Here is a 15,059-nt window from a genome sequence, read left to right as displayed (position 1 = left end):
CTCATGAATGAGGTTCTTGCAGAAATCAAACATGTTCAGACCTTTTTAAGTTTTGTTTATGAAGATTCAAGGCGAGAACCACTAAAGAGAATTTACTTGAATCTACATTCATGTTATTTCTATTCAGTGTCCCCTTAGTGGCAAAAAAATGAAAATATTAACTCTCAACTAATTTCACATTAATAATAATATACTTTATTGATCAATTTGTTTAACAGTTGACGGCACTTCAAAGGTTTTTAGTCTCTTCTCTGTGGGTTAGGTTTGTAAATGTACTTAAAACTAACTTGGCATTACAAGAAGTTGCATCCATCCACTTAACATGACTCATTCTGAAGGTTAAATACTGTCTTCAAATACTTCTCTAACCACCTTTAACAAAATACTCCACTTCAAGAAGAAGTATTCCAACTTTGCTTTAAGTACTCGTACTTCTATACTGAGTACTGCTATAAGTACTCGAACCAACAATAACAACAGCTTTCAAGTTGAAGTAAGGAGTTGGAGTTGAAGGAACATTACGTACTATTCCTGTGTTTCTAGTGAAATAAGTACTCACATTTTTAATTAGGTAAAATTATATTTTACATGTGCAATTGCTTTATAAGAGATTTTACTTAAGAAAAGTACGATTTGATCTAAAGCACCAAATGTACTCATGCTGAATCATATAAATGATCTTTGGATTATGCTTTTTGATGTGACAGTGGGATGGAAATCAGCAAATGTTGCTGGAGGTAACTTTAGAGGTGGAGGTCATAGGGATTTATGTACCGCCAGGTGGTTGATTCATAATACATCATAATAAGTTGATTTTAATTCAAAGTGAACCTGTCAAATAAATATAGTATAGTTATAGCTTCAATGTGGTATTTAAGTACAATACCTTGAGTATCTTTGAGTATTGTCTTAATGTTTGTTTTTTTATAGAAATCAAATATAGGCTAGCTTAAGATATTTCGTAGAACTAATACCTCAATATCAAGATGAATATTTGAGAATACACTGTTTTCTTTTTAAAATAGTTAGATTCATTATTTCCAGTTGCCCTTGAATTCTTAAGAAAAGGTTGTAAACATTACTTCATTATTAAAATATCGCGAGATCGCCGAACAATCCCGATTGTTCAAAGGGGACGTCACGAAAAGTGCCGAGCCCTCCACACGCTGTATCGCCCCCCCTCCTCCTTTTCAACATGGCTGCTGTGGCTACTCTCTCAAGTAACGCTCAGATTGGAGACTGACTCGATTTCTACCGCCCAGTGCCTCTTAACTTTTGCTGTACATCAACTTCGCTTGGATGCAAATCACGTTCTACACCTTGTTATTTCCCCTGGTTTCATTTAGTGGAATAACCTTCACCAATCACTCCCTCTATTGGGCCTTTTTTTCTCACCCAAAAACAACCAACTGCCAGCAAACAACAGTTTCAGTGCAATGGTTTGAGTAGGTGCTCTCAGTTTTCCTCTTCATGAACAATGTGTGAAAACTGCGCCGAGCTGGTGGAGGTTTTAAATGAAAGTAAGTAAACAAATCGTTTTATTTACACCAGACGTTGCTGAACTAGCTGTTTGCTGTTAGCATCGCTGTCCACTGAAGCTTGATGGGAGCATGTTAGCTAGGTGGCTAGCAAAATATAACTTTGTGTTTATTCTCGCTTAGCTCGCTTTTCTGTGTGCACGTTGCTGCTACAACATAGTACACGTAAAAACATTCTTTCTGAACATTTTTCAGGTAGAGACAGTTATGTCTTCATGTCGGGCCGTGTCGTTTTGATATGAATGCAAATGCCATTTTCCCATGCAAACTGGCAGTCAGTTTGGGCCCTGTCTGTCAAACACTCCTCACAGAAGTCAAACAAGCTAGCTCTCTAAATCGGCTCAAAATCCTGTCATGACAATTGGTTGTGTATGTGACATTATAGGCATGAGTTAAAGGACGTAAACATGGTGTGCAGGGGCGATTGTGAAGGATGCCGCCGTTGGTATAAGACGGTTTTGACGGATTTGGAAGTTAGCTAAGTTAGCTGGTTTAGCTAGCGAGCAGCCTGACTTTGTTTGATGTGTTTGTCAGGTCAGTCTGCTAGCTGTCCACTACGCTGCCACCCATTGTTTTGCGAACGGTCACATTCACAGCTCAAAATGGCCTGCTAACTACGAACAACACACTGCCTGTTAACACTGCTGCTTTGGATTATGGACATTTTTAGTGTGTTTTATCGAGTAGGGTGAATGTTTGTCGGCAACTAAGCTAGCTCTTAAAATTAATGGCTGCAACGAGGCGCATATTTTGGCACATCGTTAATCCTCGTTAGCTTGTATATGTTTCTGTACCGATATCTACAACACATTAGCTCTACTTCGAGCTTTTTTTAGTGGTAAACATACATTGTAATATCGCCCTATTTCACCCACAGGGCTAACGTCAACATGAGCCAGCAGATGTAAATACTAGGTTGCCTTTATTGCTAAAACTTAGCCTTTAATCCAGGCGTGCTAACCAGGCCTTGGTGCACTTTAGAGGTATCTGCATGACATTGAACAAAGCTTTTTTTGTCCTCTGACACTATTTTAAAAATTCAGTTACGTTGCAGCGATGGATAGTTTATCATATATCATTTTCCCGTGTGTCTCCAGCCTATTGTGTGTAATGCACTTGTGTGTGTGTGTGTGTGTGTGTGTGAGTGAGGTGGAAGCTCCTCCTAGAGGCTCTGCAGGAATGCATTTATCAGGCAATCCTGCACCTGACTTGGGCTCAATTATTAAAACTTCAAAAGGCACCAAAACATACTATTTTTGCAAATTATAATTCGGGTGTGTATTTAAAAGTCAATTTGTTAACATGGGTTGTAGCCACAAATTGTCATTTTCATGGTACACTAGGAGACATTTAACACTTTTTTATTGATCTCCATTGAGAAATGTGCACAATACAGCAGCACAGTGACGAAGAAAATAACTAGGCTCTACTGGAATTATGAAAGTTAAATAATAAGAAGTATTACTAAAGAATATAGCAGTTGGAGTTAACCTACAATCTATAAGCAATATTTGTGCAAGAGAGCCCAGTAGTTGATTTATTCAGTATCGTGCTGTCAGTCAGGTAGAATGACAGGTGAGTACACAACAATATAGCAACTTCGTGATGCATTTTAAAAATAAGCATGTGAAGGACAGTACAAGTGTATTGTAGTAAAGTGCATGTTACAGTGTGCCACACTTGTTCAGTTGGTGGTGGGCATTGGATTTATGAGGTGTTTATCTGTAAATACGTTGAGTGATAATTGGAGCAGTTCACCTTTTCTGTCGTTCAGTCTTTTGGCAGCGAGTACAACTTAGCCTGAAACACAGTCTCTTGCTCTTTGGATGGATATATGACCAAACCTAACAGGACACTTCTATGTTATCATTCCATCCATCTCTGCTTCCACTCTTCTCACATCCTATTGATGTGAACCAAGTGTCACTGGTTGATCGCTGGCCACAGATGGTCAAAACATCAAATGATCACCAAATGAAAGTCTGTCTCATCCATACACCTTGATTACTCACACCTGCATGCTTTTATTTCTGTTTCTCTTTGTTTTTCTCTGTTTTTTGTTAAATTAGTTTTTATGAGGAAATCCATACTTACCACTTTTTATTGTGTCTGTTGGAATGGCTTAGTAGTAATGTCAGTCACTCATGTTGAATGAAAAGTTTCCTTTCCAGTTCAGCCCAAAGTTGTTGGATGAGGGTTGAGGTCAGTAACCAGCTTGATATATTGTATTTGAATGAGAATTTTTGAAATATTAAACTTCAACATTTTTCTGTTTAAAATAAGTTTCTTCTGTTTGTTTGACGGAATACCTGCAGAATAGCTGAGTCTGGACGTTGTGAGGAATGTTGTGTTTTTGTACAGTCAGAATAATGTATGTTTAAAAAAACATTACAGTACCCAGCACCAGCCCCGTGCTTCCTTCTTTTATTGGAACATAGTTTTGGGTTTATAGTTTCATGTGTTGTTGGGTTAAAATCAGATGAAGATTACAGTTTACTGCTGACACACTGCTCACACACCTTTACCTTGTTGTACTGTGGCTTCAGTCTGTGTCTTATTACAGAAAATCTGCTGCTGATGTGAAATTTCGCCAGTCCAGCTGTGAAACAGGGCGAAACTTGTTGTATTTTTGTTTATGGGAATGGGGTGAGGCCTTTAAAACTGCGCTGATCCAAACCCGTGTTGTGGAGAGGGGTCCCACAGCAGGGCGCTGTCAGCTGTGACAGCTCTGTCTACAAGACTGGCAGGTCCATGTGCTGTGTCTGTAGGTGACCTGTGACCTCAGATTTGCTGCAGCAGCATGTGTCCGTGTGAGAGGCAGAATCCCCTTTTACAACAGGGAGCTGTGTTCAACTGGTGGCTCCACACCGGGCTAATCCATGCGGTTTCCAAAAATACAAGCATCTGCAGCTTTTCTGTTTTTATATGAAATATGTTTAAGTCCAACTGACATTGTAATGAACGTATTTTAAGACTTCCTCAGTGAAGAAAATGGGGATTAGACGCAGCTTCAAACCTGAAACGTCTTTGTCCATTACCCACGTGGTCATGGGAGTTTTCAGACCTACATTTTTTGGTCCAGACTTTAGTTCGGCAGTTTTGCCTGAATCAAAAAAGGAGAACCGAGGTCTGAACCAAAGAACGAGAATTTGTTCTTGGTCTGGATCAAACTAAACCATGACCTGGTTTGTTTTTTGTGTGGAAACAATTTTTGGATGGTTTGGACATGTAGAGCAATTACAGGAAGTTGATGCAGGCTGTCGTCACCCCTCAAACAATAGAAGTAGAAAAAACCCAGCAAATAATAAAAAATGAGTTATGTGAGCAGAAGGAGACGAGATGCTGAATTTCAGTTTGGTCTGAGATAGAAGTGAAGAGTCAACCTGGAAAAATGTATTATTATTTTATTCAGAGGAAATTCACAGCTCTAGATAATAGAATAAATAATCGATGAATTCCATGAAGCTGATTCAGTTTCAGAGTCCTGTTGTTGTTCATGCTGTATCACTGGAGCACTTGTTAGCACTAGTGTTATTGTTAAAGTTGTTGCTAACCTTTCCTACTGAGACAAGCTGAAAAAGATGACACTTTTACATTTACATGGAATGGACAGCTAGTGAAAGTAGGTCAAAGTTACACAGCAAAATTCAAAACTCGTTCAGGTTGAGGCTGCAGTAACCGTTGAACCGGAGCTGAATGAAACTGCAAAATGCAGAAGGAAATGTGGTCAAAGTTCAAACTCGGGGCAGCGGGATGAGCTGGCGCTTAGAGCATGAACGAGTTAAGGAAGTGAAAAAAAGATGTTGCACACTGTTTAAAGAAAGAACTTTTCAACAATTAAAATTTTAACAAACATACCAAAGTGTCTGCAAACAGAAGCTAGGTGGAAATTGTTTGTCAGAACTTTTCTATTTGACATAAATGTTTTCCTATAACATACTATATCTGCTCAGGATAATTAATTCTATTTTTATTTACACGTTATGTCCTTTTACCCCCACACACAGCCAACCACTGTTTTAACATGTTCTAGTTAAAATGTACTTATTATGGTGTCACAGCTGGAACTGTCTTATTTAAACACCTCCTGTCTGGCTGATCCTTACAGTCACTGCTAAACTGTATGATCACACAGTAAACATGTTCTCCCTCTATTTGTATTTATATCCATGCTGAGCTGCAGCTGTAAACTGGATCTTGGCCTCTGCTCTTTGATTTCGCCCATTCTTCATTTAAATGTGGCTGCTGTGAGTTCTCGGGCTTTTGTGGTACTGCAGTACTGAATGACTGGAGGACCCCTATAACAGAAATATCTCTGGAAATTAGGTCGTGAATTTTTACATTCAAGAGTTCAGAGATGTATACAGTGATGTATTGACTTAGAGTAAACAGCTGAACAATACATTCGCTGTTTAACATAATATTAATAGTAGGTAAATTTAATATTAATCCTAATCTTCACTAAAAAATCTGAAATTGTAAGTATAATAAGTGTATAAATGTTGCCCAAATAAAGCAGAAATTTAATTAATAAAAGTGAGAATGTGCAAAGTTGTATCCTCTGGAGTTTAAACAACCTTATAATTTATTTTTCTCTTGTCTTTTAGGTTTTATTTTACATCTTTAATAATTTAGTTTGTAACTTTAGTTTATAATTTTTAGTTTGGAGACAGTGTGTGTCAACAGACGGGAAAAACATTTAATCAGCTTTTTTTCTTTGGCAATAAAACGTTAACACATCTTTTGCTCAGACCTCTGAGATGTGTCCTGCTGGTGTCTAACAGATGTGTTGTTTCTCCTCAGTATCGGATGCGGACGGCAGTGAAGGCAGCTTCCAGCTGAAGAAGGAACATGCCCTGCGAGTGCTGGGCTACATCAGCTCCTGGACACAGAGGTCAGTGCTGCTTACAGTGTGACTTTTCCCAAATGCAGATATTTAAATAGGGACCTATTGGGAAATAATGGCAATAAATGACCACATTTACATTCAGACTAATTTCTAACTGGTTAATTTTAAACATGAACTAGCTCAACAAATTGTTTTCCCAACTCATGATTATACTTGTTGTTTATGTGGATCTTATGTTTTAGTGTGAAATCTGCAGAATAGGGCAGAAAATCTTGAAATCTTTGTGTTACAGTTGAAATCAGAATTGTTTCTTTAGTTTGCTGTGATTCATAATTCAATAAAAATGACGAACCTTGAGCTGCAAATCAAACCAAACCAGCTAACCAGTTATGATGTGGCTGAGGTGTTGTTTTGAAAAATTTGAACTGAACTACATGACTGGTTAATTGTTTCTAGAAAAAACAGAAGTGGACAAATGTGATCTGGAGTAAAAGGGAAGGAAATCAAGCAAAGCGCCAAGCGCCTCACCAAGTTCTCGCCAAGCTAACCAAACAGCTAACTGCATATTTTTCTGTGCCATGAAGGTTGAGGTGGTTATTTCCTCTCTTCTTGTTGTAAGTGGACATATCAAATGCACTAGTGCACAGGTTTTACATTGAAATGAATCCCTCAGAAAGAATCCCTAAGAATGTTTTGGAATTGCTTGTGGATGAGACGTTCAGGTAGTGACCACAGTGTGGGTCATTTGGATTTTGGAAAGTTTACAATGTTTTAGACAGTTTTTATATGTGAACATAAAAGAAATGTATTTAGATGGTCGGTGAAAATTCTGCTTTGTGAAAAACTGATTTACTAAGTGGAAATTTCAGAACCTGTTAATGAATCAGTTTAGTGGCCTAAAAGATGATTTTGTGAATATATTGGTTTCACTCACCCTTTTGATTTCGTGTTAAAGGTTTTGAATGTGCATTTACGGTGAACTGCAGGTTATTCTTCAGCAGGACTTTATCACTAATAGGAGTGTCCCCACCATGACTCCATCTGGACCAATGGGCAATGTTTATTTCAAAAACACCAAAAAAGGGAGAATATAGCAAATCTAACCATGCTGGCTTCTCACTAGCGGAGAAAGTCTAGTTGGAGGAAAATTAATAAACAAATAAATAGCTCACTGTGTCCATCCTCAGCAAGTCCAGACTAGCGACCTTCGAGCAAAACTTTATTTCTAGTGAAGTGTGTGGTTTAGTGTGAAAAGATGATTCCTTTTTTAAAGAGTGGATTCTCAAGACCATCAGGCGATATCAAGGTTCAGAATGACGATGACTCTCATTTTATTTGGTCTTTGTGTTTTGATCTTCTGGCTGGAATGTTTTTCTATTTGGTGTTTCAAGGAGCCTTGAGGTTGCTGACCTAAAATCTGCTGACTCATTCGTCCAAGCTGCCAAGAAACAACTTCTCTTGTCTCTGCTGCATTGTATTTGTGAATGAGTTTGGGATTTGAGAGGAGATCGACAGGGACAGATCTTGTGCTTTTTTTTACGTGTCGGTTCAGAGGTGCACTGACACGTGGCAAAACATCTCACAAACATCTCTGTGCTCTTCTTTTGCTAATATTACTGAAGAATATCAGTAAATCTCACAAATATCAAAATGACACAGTAAGCCTGAACGAAGTGACCAAAATTTTATATCTAATGATACATATTGTGTGTTAAAGCCAACTCACTTAACCTTGCTTCCCGACCATGTGGATTGGGTCCATGTCTGCAGATGTAAGCTGCAATGAGAAACCGTGGTTCCAGTGGTTACGCCCTTGTTTTGGAGTCGGTGGGGATTGATACAGTTGATTAAATCCTGCTTGGCTCTAAATCTGCTCTGTGGGAATTAAGAAACACTTTCTATACGATTTGGCCTTTGGCTCCTGACGAGTTTCTTAATGAAGTTCTTCATTGACGTTTTTCCCTCTGTGTCTCCAGGCAGTGTCTCTGCTGCTTCAAGGAGTACAAGCACCTGGAGGTCTTCAACCAGTTGGTCTACGCCCTCATTAACCTGGTCATCGCCCAGATCAGCAGCCTGAGAGACCGCCTCTGCAGCGTCCAGGACCACACCCATAAAGCATGTGTGTCAGGGGCTGATGGAGTGGGCTCTGAATGGGGAGGGGGTGACTCTGGACTTGGTGCCCTTCCCCAGCCAACCTCACCTGGGGAGGATGAACCTGTGAATGTGGAGAGAGACTCTGCAGAAGAGGATGCAGACACACCTGATCTGACGCAGGATAAGACTCAGAACCAGGGTCAGAGTCAGGGGGCCAACCAGCAGGGTGAAGCCCAGATTGAAGCACTGGGACCTGTGGAGAGCAGCAGTGGGTCTGGGGGTGATGATGGTGGTGGAGCGGCCAGCAGCACCAGTAGTGACAGCCAGGACCCCTTCAGCTCCTGGAGCACAGATGAGAGAGAGAAGCTGCTGCTGTGTGCTGCCAAGATCTTCCAGATCCAGTTCCCCCTCTACACAGCCTACAAACACAACACACACCCCACTATAGAGGTGAGTCCCAGACCACACACACCCAGCACCACCTTGATATTATCAACATAAAAATAAAAGATATTGTAGTATAAAAATAAACCTATTATCGTCTGCTGCTCTTTGTTTTTTATCTAAAAAATTATCTTAAAGTGTTTATACTGCAATTTGAATATGTGAGAAAACTAAATAAACTGATTAGTTTGTTTGTATCTGCTGATTGCTCAAAAATTAAACTGTTCAATAAATTCACACAATATTCTTTAAGGCTAAAACTAATGGTTATTTAAGTTATATATAATTTTTTTATTAATCATCTGGTCTTTGGAATATCAACCTACTGATGAAAGTTGAAATGAACAACTAATTGCTTGAGGTCTTAACATGAAGTTATAGGGGATAAACACTACTAAATGCTCGCAAAATAACAAAGAAATATCTGACATCACAGGAGGGAAAGCATTAAAGCCAGCAATAGTTTCATAAAATGAAATATGGATCACAACACTCGTTCTTACACTAATTAAAAGTACCACAGCTTTATACCTGTATTTACGAGTCTGCTGCACCATAAAAAGACCACGGACAGATGGGGATTAGGGGAAATAATGTCAGGAGAAACTACTCTCAATGGGTGAGTTAAATCACTGCTTTCAAGTTTTGCTGTTTCATATAAGGATATTTTAAAACTAGTACTGTTCTTCTAGTACTGGCAAGAGTGTTAATATTTGCCCATAAAAGAAATTTATGCACAAGTGGAATTAAATTAACAGTTGAAATGCAAATAAAAACTAGCAGAGGGAGTTTGTGATGTAATCGGACACGTTGTAAAAAAGAAAAGATGTTTAAAATCTCCTCTTCTCTTTATGTCTTGTAAAACTCAGATCATGTCTTGTGTTTTTCTTCATTCTCTTTCAGGACATATCTGCTCATGAAAGCAACATCCTCGGCTCCTTCTGCGACATGAATGTAAGCCTGCCTACCTTTGCTCATTTCCCAGAGTTGTCTTTATTGCAGCTCTGCATTTAGTCACAACTTGCTGGCTGTCATTTAGCTGCAGCAGTAAATTCATCTCACAATAACTTCTGTCATTCCTGCAGAAAAACGTCCGCATTCATTTCAGTGAAACTCCAGACGCTTTATTCACTGTAGAGCCATTGTCTGGTGTGAACATTGCCTGTCGTCTTGTTCTCGTGTTAACTGTATCTATGTCATTTATTACACCCATCATCTTCTTTATTGGGAAGCTGCACAAGCAAAGCTCCATGTCCAAAACCTCGACAGCTGTGCTGCATCCAGAGCAGGAGAGGTGGGGGCAGTGCGGGTGATTAAAAACTAGATGTAGGCCTGAGGCATGTGGGGGTTTTCTGTAAGAGACAAGGACGTCTGTGACAAACGGCATCTTGTCTCAGATTTTTTTGGTGGCGTTTTTTTATGCCCAGTCTTTGTTTATTCCACTCGTTAGTTTTGTTGCTCTTTCACCATCTCAGACTGAGATTATTCTGAACTGTCTGCGAAATCATTAGTTCAATGGGTACGGCGTGTGTTGGATCATGATAGAGGGGTTATGAAAAACAGAACACATATCCAGTGTTGGTGTTTAAAGTGTTGGTGTGTCTGCCACGTCGTTATATATTGTAAGGTCTTGTGCCTTACACTTTGAGGTGCCTTGAGGTGACATAAAAATGTTGTTAGACTTCTATTTTACAAGTTGTTAAAGAACAACTCTCCAAATTAACTCACACTACAACTCTACATGATGTGGTGCCCAAAGCCCAGCTGTGTTCAGCTATGACAGATGCTTTTTGAGGAGTGGGTTTAATGACATTTGGTGACATATTTGTTCACTTATTTCACCTGTGTTGAAGTTCTTATTGCTTCCTGACCCGTGAGCTTATCAGATTATCAGATTCTCAGTTCTGACCTCAGAAGCCTGACGCCCAGCTGCTGACTGTTAAAACTTCAACGCTCCCTGTGTGGCTTCAGGTTGCTGTGCTGTGTGGACTCGGCCTGAATTTATTTTGTCTTGTAGACTCAGCTGACTTTTGTTTTTGATGTCATTGAACTAAATGTCTCCACATGGAGTAAAAAAACATCCTCCATGTGGGGGAGATGTTCACAGTAAAACAAAGATACCTATCATTATTTTTTATTATTAGCCTCTCCAAATGATCATGTGATCAGTGTAGGTCTACAAATACAATGTTAAAGACGTGAGTCACCTTTAGATTACTGTTATTAACAAAAGTGTCCAGCGTCACATCAGTTTATCAAAAGTACTTTAAAACTCCGCTCTGGGGTGTAAGCCCTCCTGAAGATGTCAGAAACGTCTGATATCATAGTTTTGGTTCATGTGTTTGGTCTTTTGAATTGAGCACAGTTCTGTGTTTAGCTAAGAATTGTCCACATTTCCTGCCCTCTCTGGTGGTTTTGTCAACGCCCACATTATTACAGTGTGCTGAGCCTCAAAGTCCAACAGTAACAGTGCTTCAGTGGTCTTTGCAGCTCTTTGTGCTGCGAGATAAAAATGAGAGATATAAAGGAATGCAGTGCTTCCCAACTGTGGCGTATGTTTTTTTTAGTGTTGTAGATATGGGTTGGTGCTTGTAGACTGGACGGTGTGGAACAAAAGCTGTGTTGGGAGAGTAATGCCAAACAGTTTTATGATTTTGGTTTGGCTTCCTGCACTTTTTCCCCAGAGAACAGTAAAGTGTCCCTGGATAAACTGCTGGCGTAGTGTCGTGTACCTACCCACCATAATAAAGTTTTCATTAGTTAGGTTGGAGGTTTGGAATGCAATTCAGGAACTGTATAACCTGGATAATAGTTTTTACTATACAAAATAATGTAAACTGATAATCAGCATAAACAGTAATACATAAATATAGATCTAAAATAATTAAAAACACAAATGTTTTGTTTTGTGTTTTAGTTTTAATCATGTTGCACATTTAGTGTTAGTTGCACCGCAGTGAGCCACACTTGCAATATTTAAAACTTGTGTTTCTCCCTCATGTTTCCTGTCTCTTCACTTAACTCTATCTAATAAAAGCAAAAATGCCCTAAAAGTATGATTACTGCCATTTTTTACAGTAGTTAGTTTAAAAGTGTTTAAAACGAGCTGTGTTGATCATAGTTTATTGTAAATGAGGACAAAAGCAGCAGAGAAAGACTTTTGTTGTTGTTTCTTTTTGTTGACCAGGATGTGGAGGTGCCTCTGCATCTGCTGCGTTACGTCTGTCTGTTCTGCGGGAAGCACGGCCTCTCTCTTATGAAGGAGTGCTTCGAGTTGGGCACTCCAGAGAGCCTCCCCTTCCCTATCGCCCACGCCTTCATTACCATCGTCTCCAACGTGAGTCCAGTAACTAAACAATGACGTTACTTCAAGCATCACTGACTTTTCACCTGTAATTTTAAAAGCCACAGTTTGAGTGTTTATTTGGAACATGTTACTACTGACATATTACTCCACTGTTACTCTGCTATTACCGAGTTACAAAGTGCTACTGGTTTGATGTTTATATTAGAAGTGTTATACTGTTAAAATACTGTTAAAATTTCAGACCATTTTATGAGGATGTATTTTGCTTAGCCTGCCCATATTAATCAAATGAGGTGGATGAATCAGACCTTTTAAAGGTTTTGCCTGATAAACTCTCATTTGAGCTACAAGTAGTTTTAACATATCTTCTGGTGCATGTCTGCTGTGTTTTCATTTGTTGATATTTGTTTAACACTGCATTGTGTTTCTGTTTCTGCCCACAGATCCGAATATGGTTGCACATTCCTGCAGTCATGCAGCACATCATACCGTTCCGCACGTATGTAATACGGTGAGTTTACTCCAAACAGATGTCACCGTGTTAACAGAAGCTGCTTTTTGCTTTTATAAGGGAACAGTATAGAAATTATTAAACCATATGCTCGTGAATAAATGCTTAATCCTCACAGATTTGTTTGCTGTGGCAAAATATTTCATTTAGAGCCGCTGCAGTCTAAAAGTCATCTCCTACATACTGTCAATGCTTAAAGTAAATCCATTCAAAGCATTGTTTGATCAAATGACAAAATGCTCACCTATACTTTGTTGGCAGTTTGATAGGAGCACTACTACTTAAGCCTTGTTTAACAGTCTTGAAATAAAAAGTTGATTCGCCTGTTTGGTCATTTCAGAGGCTGTAGTTTGTGATTCAGTGCGTAGAGTGGCCGCCCATTGATTGTAGGGTTGGCGGTTCTTACGTTTTAATTTAGTCATTTGGCAGATGCTTTTATTCAATGAAACTTGTGAGTGAACACAAGGCAAAGACAGAGTAAGCGTCATGGAGGCACATCGAAGGTGGTGATCTTACCACTACACTGGAAGTGAAAAAACTGTCCCCAGTAAGCTGTCTAATATAAACCCCTGCCGTTGAGGTCGTACAGGTTGGTGCCCTCTGAGCCCTGTTGATTTATTGAGTTAAACTGACACATCAACTAATTTCAGTGGAAAGCAGCAAAAATCTGCTCCAAAAGTCATCACATGCAAATGTGCGCAATGTAATGATAAAATAAATAAATTAAAATTAGCTAACTACAGCCTATCATTAGGTACTGTTGTTATTATTTGAAGCTACAGTCATCAGATCAGTAAGCACCTGAATTTACTTTATATTTTAAAAGCTTTTCAAGCAGGCTGATTCACAGACAGAAAAAAAACGTGAATACAGTAAATGCCAGATGATTTAATTCACCCAATCAACTAAACTCTTCACACAAAAACAAAGGAGAAGTAGTTTAAATTGACAAACGAGGGGAACAAAGGGTTGGTCATTTCAGCCCACTCATTCATGTTTCTTTCTGGCTGCTTGTCATTTACATTGTTTTCTTGCTCTGTCTGAACACAGATAAAGGTCCATGCTAATTCTCTTTTTTAACAAACAGTCATTAACTTGTTTAAATAGCCCCAATATATAGTAAGAAATAAATTAGAAATACTGTACATCAGTGAGGCTAATAACTGGAACGCCTCTCTGTGTAATACAGCAGCACAAACTACATTTGAGCCAAACGTAGTCACATTATCATCAGATTAGTTTTAACCGGATGTACCTAACTGTAAACGGAGGTGATAGTTGGTGTATGCAGTTAGTCAGAAATAGAAGACAGAACCAGTTCAAATGAGCTAGCTGTATTGTGTATTGTGTATTTTTATTTGCACAAAGACCAATCAGCCCTAGGGAAGTAATTAACAAACCCCATAAAGAAACACACTAGCAAGAGGCGGGACGGAATAAAATAGATTAAGTCCCCTGGACGTATAGAGAAAAATTAAAAGATAGAAAATATCAGTGGGTAAATGTATGTTCTGCATTAAGACTACCTTTCCCGTCTGTGTCAGTGTTCAACCTCTACTCGGCTGTTCAGCTACTGTGACATGAAGTTAAAATTACACTTTTCCAATTTAACTAGCTTGTGCACACTGCCCGAAGCCTGTGATATATTTGACTGAGTAGCTGCCATTTTGTTGTAGACCTTTCTTTCCTTGACTGCACAACATTTAACACCTTCTCTGCCCAGATGAGACTGAAGGAAATTTTACCTCTGCACAGAAAATAGAATGAATTAATATGGTACACCTGTAGTAAATGAACATCTATGACCACTAGTGCTTAAATCAGTGAATCCTGTAGCAAAGATGGATATTAAATTGCTTTGCTCTCTGTGAATGTTAGCATCATTGTCCAGCTGTGTGTCCTGTTGGATGTGGCTGTTGTTTGTGGTGATGGAGCCAGATGTAGCCGGTTCTCTGTCTCTATCTCTCTCTTGCTCTGTCTGTGCACCTTACTTGCACTCACTTCCCCAAATACGAAAGCAGCACACGTTTGTTGCTAGGAAGAGCTTCTGTCGCCATGGCGACAGTTGCTGGGCTTCCAGTCAGCCTCCCCTCATATGACCCGAGAGGAGGCAGAGTCACGTGATGAGCTGATGCTCGGCTGGTTCAGACTCTTCTGTCTCACTGGGCAGAGGCTCACCTTGTTCCAATAGCTCGATTACTGTTCTCTCATTTTAAAATGACATTAAACATGATTACATGCACAAGTGTCCTAAAGATTTATTTATTTATTTATTGGCTCTTAAGTGATCAATCTGATTTTATTCCATGGAAGTGT

General features: G+C 39.2%; 1 protein-coding gene across 2 annotated transcripts in view; it reads left to right on the top strand.

Annotated features, from left to right (window-relative positions):
* The first annotated feature begins 1,181 nt into the window (after positions 1–1,181).
* The window catches only part of usp34 (ubiquitin specific peptidase 34), a 46,260-nt gene continuing 32,382 nt past the window's right edge, over positions 1,182–15,059 (top strand). For both annotated transcript variants that reach the window (XM_026359142.1, XM_026359141.1), the window contains exons 1-6: positions 1,182–1,520; positions 6,342–6,432; positions 8,364–8,931; positions 9,829–9,879; positions 12,113–12,262; positions 12,676–12,743. In XM_026359142.1, coding sequence (XP_026214927.1) covers positions 1,478–1,520; positions 6,342–6,432; positions 8,364–8,931; positions 9,829–9,879; positions 12,113–12,262; positions 12,676–12,743 — 971 coding nt within the window. In that variant the 5' untranslated portion in view covers positions 1,182–1,477. The remainder of the gene's footprint in view (positions 1,521–6,341; positions 6,433–8,363; positions 8,932–9,828; positions 9,880–12,112; positions 12,263–12,675; positions 12,744–15,059) is intronic.

Source organism: Anabas testudineus, chromosome 1 (genome assembly GCF_900324465.2).
Source record: "Anabas testudineus chromosome 1, fAnaTes1.2, whole genome shotgun sequence".
NCBI lineage: Eukaryota > Metazoa > Chordata > Actinopteri > Anabantiformes > Anabantidae > Anabas > Anabas testudineus.
This window is presented reverse-complemented; position numbering and strand designations above follow the sequence as displayed.